Source organism: Physeter macrocephalus, chromosome 20 (genome assembly GCF_002837175.3).
Source record: "Physeter macrocephalus isolate SW-GA chromosome 20, ASM283717v5, whole genome shotgun sequence".
In the NCBI taxonomy this organism is placed as follows: Eukaryota; Metazoa; Chordata; class Mammalia; order Artiodactyla; family Physeteridae; genus Physeter; species Physeter macrocephalus.
In genome coordinates, this window is record NC_041233.1 from 2,188,506 (window position 1) to 2,198,563 (window position 10,058).

The 10,058-nt window shown below is 50.0% G+C and overlaps 1 protein-coding gene across 2 annotated transcripts in view; it reads left to right on the forward strand.

Annotated features, from left to right (window-relative positions):
- COG2 (component of oligomeric golgi complex 2) overlaps positions 1-7,998 on the forward strand; it is a 42,697-nt gene extending 34,699 nt beyond the window's left edge. Inside the window, exons 13-18 of one of the 2 annotated variants that reach the window (XM_007127609.4) lie at positions 963-1,160; positions 2,019-2,091; positions 2,392-2,534; positions 4,189-4,328; positions 5,567-5,750; positions 7,312-7,998. In XM_007127609.4, coding sequence (XP_007127671.2) covers positions 963-1,160; positions 2,019-2,091; positions 2,392-2,534; positions 4,189-4,328; positions 5,567-5,750; positions 7,312-7,413 — 840 coding nt within the window. In that variant the 3' untranslated portion in view covers positions 7,414-7,998. The remainder of the gene's footprint in view (positions 1-962; positions 1,161-2,018; positions 2,092-2,391; positions 2,535-4,188; positions 4,329-5,566; positions 5,751-7,311) is intronic. The other variant, XM_024117062.3, reaches the window with a different exon arrangement.
- The last annotated feature ends 2,060 nt before the right edge of the window (positions 7,999-10,058 follow it).

Genomic DNA, 10,058 nt, shown 5'->3' on the forward strand with positions numbered 1-10,058 from the left:
AGACGACATGAGGAAGGCCTCATCCATGGAAAGGAAGACACTGTCAGCTGGAGCAGAGCGTCGCGTGGAGAGAGCGCAGGCTTTCAAGACAGCGTCAGACCTTGTCTCTGCCTCTGTTTATCTAACTTTGCGGTCTTAGGGAAATTGAGTCTCATATTCTTCACCTGTCAAGTAGGAAAACAGCTTCTGCCTGTGCTTGTCGTGAGGAGTAGAGAGAGATTTGACCAGCAAACTGATAACCGAGGGGCCTGGCAGACAGCGGTGCTCCACGGAAGTTCCTCTCCTCCTCCGCCTTTGCTTCTCTCTGCTCGGAGGGGTCTCAGGAGACCACCCTGCTCCGTGAAACTGTTCACGAAGACCGTGCAGTTCCAGGGACACGGTCGGGCTGGTACAGTTCTGTTAGGCCTGGGCCTGCTACGCCACGCCCAAGCAAGATGCTAGCCAGCAATTCTTCTCACCTCCAGAATATTCCATTCTTTTCTTGATCCCAGTGCACGTCTCGTAGGTTTTTTTTCCCTTGTAGCAAATCCATTATGCAAAGAACACTTCTGTCGTTTGTGTTATTTGAAGCATAATTGAGGTTTAGATTTTGATTTTTTTTACCCTTATGATGATGATAAATTTATTAAGCAAATACTGTAAATTATTTACCTTAAGCAGTTAATTAATTTTTTAAAACCTATGATGTTCCAGATCTTAATTTTCCTTTAGTTTAGGGGCCTGTTTTATTTCTGCCTGTTACTTAAGTCAAGGAGGGGAAATGCACATGGGGTTGCAGTTTGTCCTGTTTCTCTCTTTTCCACACCTGCCTGGGGAGAGGGTTGTGGTGTTTTTTTCATGAGTAAACTTGCACTGAATCCTTTGTAGACAGTTGCCATTTTATGGTCAGTCATTGACCTGTATAAATGCTCATGTATCTTGCTGGTGGAAACACATTTAATCGTTGAAATCCTTTTTTTCAGCTTTTACTCAGGCCCATCTCTAATGAAAGTGCCAAGGATATTAAAAAGCCTTTGGTAACTGGCAGCAAAGATCCTTCCGTCACCCAAGGAAATTGCGAAGACCAAGGAAGCGGCCCTTCCGAAACGAAGCCCGTCGTCCCCGTTTCCAGCACTCAGCTTGTTTACGTGGTCGCAGACCTGGACAGGCTTCAGGAGCAGGTGAGCCTGTGTCCCAGAGGAATTCTAAGTACCGGCTTCAGTGCTTGCAGCGTCTGGCCTCGTGGGGCTTAGAATAGTGGGCCCAGGGCACCCTGAGGGGACATCCGCTCACCTCCCTTCTGGGCGTTGCTCCCGTTCCCCTGCCCGGCGTGCGTGCTCCTCCTTGCTCACCAGTCCCGCCTAGGGTGTGCTAGCCCGGAGCCTCGGCTTCCCTTCCAGCAGTGACGCCGCAGGCTTGCAGCACGCCAGGCACCACTGTTTTTTGCATTAGCTCAGTTTACTCTCTGCAGGCATGACCTTTAGTGGGTTGGATTTTAATTATTTCTAATTCACTTACCCAGTATTTCAGGGTAATATGTAATCTTCAGCTATACTTTGAAAGTGCTGACCTATGAGCACTTCTTCCTGTTTTCTCCAAATAGATTCCATGTTCTTGCTTTTACCATTAACGGAACTTTGTGGGATGAATGTGTTTAAGTGCTGTGATATGTAATTCTGCTTTTCTCAAGTTTAAATATTTTGTGGTGCTTGGACAAATATTGTATGTTTGGAGCAAAAACGTGGTCTTTATCATGAGTTTTCTTGGTACTGGGGAGAGCTACAGAATAGAAAATGATTTTGCATATTTTCTGGGTCTGTGAATAGCCATGAAAATGCTGTTTTCCATGTTGTTGGATTCTTTCTTAGTGAAAGCATTAATTAGGAATTTTGTTTTCTTCTGATGAAAATCACTGGAAGTTCTGAGTTTAGTTTTATCGTTCATTAATAATATTCTAGAGTTTGTAGATGCATAAAGAATTGACTCTTCCTTTGATTTATAAAAAGTAACTAAATATATAAAGTGCATATTTATTTCAGCTTCCAGAACTCTTGGAAACGGTCAGGCCAAAACTTGAAGTGATTGGCTTTAAGAATTTTTCTTCTATCTCAGGTAAAAATGAATCTTCAGATTCAGCAAATCTTTGAATAAGAAATAATTTACAATAGAATTTTAGAGACTGTAGGATAAATTTTAACGAACCATTTTCTTTTCTAGTTGTAAGTCCTTGGTTGTTTCTGTATTCTGTTCTGTGTTTATAACTTCCTTGAATGAGATACCTTGTTTAATTCTAATAATTTGATTTGATTTGGTTTGTTGTAGTATGCTCTCTAAGTACGTTGACGGTATTTAGAATAGAATTCACCCCTGGGCCTGGATGGCGTGATGCATCACACGCTTCTGTCTCTGCAGCAGCCCTGGAGGACTCCCGGCTGTCCCTGTCTGCCTGTGTGCCTGCCTTGAGTGACAGAATCACCCAGGACTTGAGTGGGTCTTGCTTCAGTCACCTGAGAAGTGCCCTGGAAGTCCCCAGGCTGTACCGAAGAACCAACAAGGTCAGTGCCCTCGCTGAAAAGGATTTCGAGGTGGGGAAATATATATCAGGAAGGCCAGAGAGGGAGGAAGCGGTTAAGCGAGGGCCAGAAACAGGTTCTTGGGGGGGAGAATCCGTCTCATGGAGAGAAACCCTATTTGTGAGAAGGGGGCTCCTCAGTAGATGTGGCACAGACACAACTTAGGTAGTTGGACTTGCATAGCATGGACTTCTGGCCTTCAGGAAAAATCGTATTTTCAAAGAAAGCATTTTAATGAAATATTTTTAAGTCCTACCCTTCTTTTGGTCTTCATATCTTATATTTGAAAAGATTTGAATTTACCTTATTTCTTTTATATTGTCATTGGAAGTACCTGCTTTCTCCTTTTACTGGATAAGGTATTAAAAAAAGCTGCATTAAAAAATATTAAAGGCATTTATAAGGTGAAAAATAAAGCTCACACTGGTGTTCAGAGTCGAGTTCTGTGTCCTCACTTTGTAGAATGGGGATTGGGGGGTTTGTTTTTACCAGCCTTTTAGTTTTCCCTCTTGAACTCTCATTTTCATGCGTTTATTTTTGCTCATTTCATTCTTGTCAGTTCTCACTTCTTTTCCCTCTAGATTTTCTTTTCTCCCAGTTGGATAGGTGGATTTTAGGCCATTTACAACTGAAATTATTCTCAGGAGCTGTGAGAATCTCCTGCAGCATGTGCTCCTTTGGAATACCCCGGAGTTCCTACAGACAGGCCTGGGCGGGGCCGCGTCTTTGTTGTGTGCTGAGCCCGCGGCCCGGTCTGCCGAGCCCGTGGCCCAGTCTGCTGAGCCCGCGGCCCGGTCTGCTGAGCCCGCGGCCCGGTCTGCTGTCGGGGTTACTCTTCCCTCCCGGCCCGTGTTCTGGGTGCAGCGAGCAGCGAGCGGCTGGGCTGAGTGCTGAGCTGAGACCCAGCTCACCTCCACTGGGGCGGTTCTCCTTTTCCTTTTAAAATCTGGGACACGCAGCAGAATTCCCATTTCTAGCGAGAGTACCTTATCTCCCAATTTTCTGGTCTGAAGTGGGAGAGACCTATTTTATTTTGCCAGATTCATTACTTTTCCTTTAGGAATCTAGCAACTTTTCCCTTTCTCTTCAACGGGGTGTTACATTTACTGAGCACTTGCATCGTGGGTCACGCACCGTGCTAAAGACTTTAGACCCTCATTAGTCCTACTGAGTGAGCGCCCGTGTCCTTATTCACGGATGAAGAAGCCAAAACTAAGAAAAGTCAGACACCCTAGATCCTAACCTCTCAAATGGTGGTCTGTTGACCAACAGCGGATGGTCACTGGTGGGAGCTTGTTAGAAACGTGCCATCTCAAAACTTGGCCCCGTTCCCCTCCCTGCAACACACACACCGAATCAGACCCGGAATTAACGAGGTGGCCAGGTGATCCGTGTGGACACCAGGTTAGGGAGCCTGAGTCCAGTCGGCTCCGGGCTTCGTCCTCCCCGGCTCGCTCTCCACGGCTCCCTCTCCATGGCTCCCTCTTGGTCTCCAGGGGTGTGGACAACGCTTGTATGTGTCTCAAAACTGGTACCTGCGTAATGCCCTTTTGAACGTGAGGTTTGGGTAACTTACTCTCTTTCTTCTTTTTTTTTTTCTTCTGTTCATCTTTAACCCCTCCCAACATTATTCCAGGAGGTGCCAACGACTGCCTCCTCTTACGTGGACAGCGCTCTGAAGCCGTTGTACCAGCTGCAGAACGGGCACAAGGATAAGCTCAAACAAGCCATAATTCAGCAGTGGTTAGAAGGCGCTCTCTCTGAGAGCACGCATAAGTAAGTAGCTTAAAAGCGGACTATTCTGGACTTCCTTAGAAAAGCCCTAAGTCAGAGATCACTGGGACCATCACAGGCTGCTTGTGGATAAGGTAGTAAGAACATCCAGTGGCCGCATTGCTGGACAAGGCAGGGTGCGGGCACTCAGTCCCTTCCCGACTGGCTCGCTCCACCCCACCCAAGGCTCTGCCTGGCCTCTCCCAGCTCACACACCTTTCGGGGCCCAGGCACGTTCCACAGTCCCCCCGGCACACTGCCTTGGACCATCCTTAACCTCGCTTCACGCAGGAATGTTCTGCGAGTCCAGGCACGCTTTCTCCTTTCAGGTCCTTTCTCTTCAGCTCTGTCAGTCCATGATGGCTCCAGTCATGCCACATGATCAGCAGACTTGCGCTGGGGAGACCAGTGTAATCAAGGAAGCGGAAACACTCCTTGTGCAGTGTAATTACAACTGTTGAAGGATGGGTGTCAAAATCCTAAAACTAATGAGAATAGGGGAGGTGTTCAGTATCACTGTGGTCGAACATCTCTTCATTTCCGACTCCCCCTACTTTTCCCCAAATCCAGCACTGAGTTATGTCAGAAGGTATATTATTTGATTTTGTTGTTGGATTTTGTTTAATTATTAATTTTGCAGTACTGTTTTGTTTCTTTGACCAGTTACAAGTTAAGCAGCATTTGTGAGTTAACTTAGAACATAACAATGAGTTATAATACTGTTTCTGTGGGGAACTGTATTCCAAATGCCAAATAACCAGCTTGTAAACAAAATTTTGAAATATAACTCATTTATAATTTGGAAATTATATTGAAAATATTTAAAGGCAATTAGTTGTATTTGAAAGTTCTGAAATACTTTTTAAAAGGTGAGCTGTTCCTAGAACAGATGGTAAAGGAGTTTGTTCCTTGGAATTGGGGAACGAGCTGCAGCTGTTCACCCTTGATATAGGAAAGACAGCTTGGCCTGTGATTCTCGCTCAGTGTTCAGGACTGGAATTTCAGACAGAATTCATGTACATAGTTCTTATGTTCCAAGAGGATGCAGTGCTAGACAGGCAAGACCCTGCTTTTCTTTCAGTCTTGAGAAACAGTATTTACCATGGCTGTTCGTTTTTTTTGTTTGTTTGTTTTTACTGGAATTGAATTTTTATCTTAAAAATCCCTGTTTTGGTCCACAAAGCTCGCGGGTGTGTTTGGCGTTGTGTCTCTTTCACCAGTCTGTGTGTCTCGTGCTCAAGGTACTATGAGACCGTGTCAGACGTCCTGAACTCCGTGAGGAAGATGGAGGAGAGCCTGAAGAGGCTGAAACAAGCCAGGAGGACTGCTCCCGCCACCCCCGCCGGGCCCAGTGGCGGCGGCATGAGTGACGATGACAAGATCAGGCTGCAGTTGGCCTTGGACGTCGCATATTTAGGAGAGCAGGTGACCCGAGCGCCGCCGTTCTTCCAGGGGGCCTGACTCCACGTTCCGGGGGCCCGGCAGCCAGCTGGTGGTGCGCCTGAGGCCAGAGATGCTGGGAGGGACCGGGAGTCCCTTCCCGGTGCTAGCAAAGAGGGCCAGGGCGCCAGACACTTGAAGGAAGAGGACGGGCCCCTAGGGAATATGAGAAAGAAAAGACAGACTTTTTGAGGTCCAGGGAATTGACATCCTCTCGGCTCGCTGGCACTCACGTTCCCGAAGCCGCTGGCGGTGAGCCCGTGGGCAGAGGTGGTGTCCTGTCGGTCCACTGCCTGGAACATGCCTGATACGTCATGGGTGCCAGATGAGGGTCTTCTGAGATATTTGTTAGTTTGGCTTTAGAATAACTAGAGAAGCATTAGGCCGTTGATTTCTCAGTGCGGTGTTTGAAAAGTATCTCAGCACAGCTTCTCTGCTTCCCTGCCTGCGTTTTGTAGGTTTTCTATAAAACACAGATTTTGGAGTCACGGCGTGTGGGTGGACATTCACGTAGGTACCATCACATAGGGGCAGGTGTGGATTCCACGCAGGGCCTTCCGTCCTCACAGACTCTCAGAGCTTTGGGGTGTTCAGAAACTGGCTTTGTCAACTGCTTAGGTTTTCTGTAGCAGTAGATCCTCAAGGAAGACCTTTTTGCGAGAGAAAAAGAAGTGAGATCATAACATTCCCATCAGAAGATGCCTTGTTTTCTAGTCACTCCTTCATACAGTTCAGGGTCATCACTGAAAATCTAAGTTTTTCCCCTTTCGGGTGTATTTAGAGATGCATTCTGGCAGAAGTCCATTGCCTTGTTTCTTTATTTCTCAAGAGAAACTTAGAAGTCTTTTGACAGGCAGGAAAATTGGTTATAGACACATGAAGAGCAAACAAGCGAAAGAGTTGTGGGCCGGGGAGGGGAAGAAAAGGCAGTCCTCGACCCCAGCCCCCGGACGAGCCACAGCACGCCAGCAGAGACTCAATACTCGGTCTAGGTTTCTCCAGGTCCGCTTGTGCATGTGTGCGCGTGTAGTTCATGACGGCTCTTGGGTTAAGGTGGGAAGGACGCTGCCTGCTGCGTCTCTGTCACTGAAATAATCCGCAGCAGCTGCTGTGCAAAGGTGTTTGACTTCATCAGCTTCTAAGAAAAGGTTGTGGATGACACACTAAGAAATGAAGGTCTCAGGCCGGTTGTTTTTTGAAAACGCTTCAGTTAAAAAATTACTTTATTATTTCTCTTAGTGTGAATTTTCTCTTCCAGTCCACAAAAGAGGCTCTTATCCTGGTGAGAGTCTGAGGTAATGAACTGAGATAATTAACACTGACTTCTTAGAATGACCCCCCCGAAATAAATTCTACAATAAGGAAATTTTTTTTAACTTCATTTATTTGAAAGGAAGAAACATCCTACCAGTCATTAGGGAACTGCCTTTTTCTGGTTGCGTGGAGGGTGAGGTGAGGGCGGACGTTCTGCTCTCTTCTTTGGAAGGGTCTTCTCCACGTTCAGCTCACATCACAGTAACTTGATTCATCCCCGTGGCCTTTGCAGATCGAAAAGATAGGCCTGCGGACAAAGGACATAAGAAGCTTTCCAGCTCTTACAGAGCTTGTTGCTGCTGCTAAGGACCAGGCAACGGCGGAGCAGCCTTAAGCATCTTGGAAGAGCCCAGGGGAGAAGAAGTTGGGCCTCGCGCCTGCAGGGAAGAAAGCGGCGCTGTTCTCTCACGGCCTGCAGCCAAGAAGCGCTTGCACAGGGTCCCAGCAACGCGCCAGGACAGCCTCCCCCCCGCAGCACATTTGGGTTTTCTTTCACCCAAAAAGAATACAAAAGCCTTTTTCCGTTGTATGGAAGATAGTTTTTAACTAAGACATTTGAAACTTTCTACTATAGTTGACAGAGCAAATTATTTTATTTTTATCGTAAATCTTAGCGTGGCAGAGCTGATTTCTAAAATATGATTGAAGGAAGCATATATATGAATATAAAAAATCATCTCCCTGATCCTGCAGTTAGAAGTGGCCGGCTGCAGAGGGGTGACCATACTGTGTGCAAATGCCCTCCTGCACAATGAAAGCAACTGCCCACTTCCTGACTTTCTAGAAGACGCAGTCCTGGTGGCTCCCCCTCCCCCGTTAGGCGTTCAGGTTCAGGAGCCGCGCACGTCACCCAGGCCTCTGTCAGGAGCGAGAACCGGCGGGGGGATCGGTCTCCTAAATAAAAGAAGAGTCTGCCAAAGCCTGTGTACCCCTAACGTGTGAATCCCGCGCAGGTCAGATGCTCCTCCGCAGTCATGCCTCTGGCGACACGTCCCCTCTTCTTGGCACCTGCAGGGTTCTGTCCACCCAGAGCCGCCCTTCAGGCGCGTGGCAGTTCTGGTCCAGGGGAGGGTGACCCAACGCACCTTGCCGGCAACCTACGCCTGCGTGTCGGGGAGGGAGAAGAGTTGGGAATGCTGGAAAGAGGTCCTGAAAGCGCGTGGCTGGTTCGTCGGCTTGCAGGTTCACACGCGCCTGCGAGCGAGCGCTTGTGCCGGGCCGTGGCGTGTGCCCCTTCAGCCCGACGACGATCCGAGAGCAGGTACGCCTCCTGCTCTGCCTGTACGTTTCCTCGTGTCTGAGTCTGGTCGAAGGTTAGCTCTGGGGGAAGAGAAGGGTGACGGGGAGTTGAGGGAGCAGACCTGGGAGGCATCCGCGGGGATTAGGCAGCGGAGCCGGGGGTGGGGGTGGGGTGAGGGGAGGGGAGCCCCCGGGCGGGCAGCGGGCACAGCTGGACAGCGCTCTGGCACCCTCCGCTCCCTGCGGAGGGCAGGTGCTCCGCTCCCCGCGGGGAGGGCCCCGCCCTTGGACCGATGGGCTTCCTAACTCTTGGCAACATTAGGAGGTTGGCCAGAGGCACAGGAGGGTGAGTGAGACCGCGGGAGGGACTGGCGCGAAGGGGCTGAGCCCGCTCGGCCGGGGGCGCCCCCTTGTGCAGTGCTGGGTCCGTGGGCAGCAGGGGCCGGGCCGCGGACAGCAGGGGCCGGGCCGCGGAGGAGAGGTGGGTGCGGGGCAGGGAGAGCCGGGCCCGCGGTGCTGTCCCGGAGCTGCACGCACACCTGGGAGTTGAGGCGCGGCCTCGTGCCAGGAGGCGACCTGCAGCCCGGCGTAACGGGGTGCACTGCACGCGCTGCATCACTGCCTCCTCCTCCGCATCGCGCGGGCTCCCTCGGGGCCTCGGCAGCCACGTGGCCCGGTCTCAGTCAGCGATAGACTCGGCGCTGTCCCCACCTCCCCGGCTGCTTTGCCTTTATCAGTTGTTTCAGAAGGTGGCAGACAGGGATACAGTTTATTAGCCCCTCCAACTCCAGCACTGTTGTTCCCAGTTTGCAGGTGAGGAAACAGAAATTAAGGAGTTGAGTTGGTAACAGGTTTGGGATCTGGTGACATCCCTCGGGGGCCATGAGGCGCGTCCCCTGGCCGTCCTCGGGCCGGGGCTCGTGCCCAGCTGGAATGTCAGATTGAAGGGACCTGTAGTTGTCAGATGATGACCTTTTCACTGGATAAGCACTTGGCAACCCCAGGAAGACGCACGGTTGGCTGCAGAAATGTGTGAGAGAATAAGCCCCTACCGTTAATCCGTTAATATTTTTGTGTCGACTGATCCACGAGGTGTCGGTACTGAGTATCCTTGCAGCATCCTGAGCCAACTTCGCGTTTGTAAGAGAGCTCCGGAGCAGAGAGCAGCAAGACCATGAGTGTACTGCCGGTTGCTTTTGGAAATACGGCCAGAGCACAGATATCCTCTTCCTCTGGCTGCCGTGGTGGGGCTGCCCCAGGTCTATCCAGGCGACTTCAGCCCAAAGCTGGGCACCCAGCGGCCCTCACAAATATTTGTCAGATGCAGGAAGGCATGTGCTGGGGGGATTGTTTTGAAAGGCAGCTCTGAATCCAGTAGTCAGCACCTGTTTTGAAAATGAAAACCGTTTTTCGCCTGAAGTTGTTTTAGGAATTACAGAAGACACCGTGACGGTCGTGGTTCTGATTTGCAGATGCATCCGCCCCCTGGAGACCCTAACTCCAAGTGGTGGGTCCTGCCTGGTGGTGGCCACGTTCCCGTCTAGAAGCATGTGCTTGGAGGGGAGGTTTTGAGCATCACTTAAAGCAGTGCTTCCTAAATTCTAGGTGGTCCCCGGGCCTCCTGCAAAGATACAGATTCCGACCCAGGAGGTCTGGGCGGGGCCTGCGGGCCTGCCTTTCTCCTAGGCTCCCAGGGCAGCGCTCCCCCGGACGCTGGCGGAGGACCCTGCCCTTCCTGTG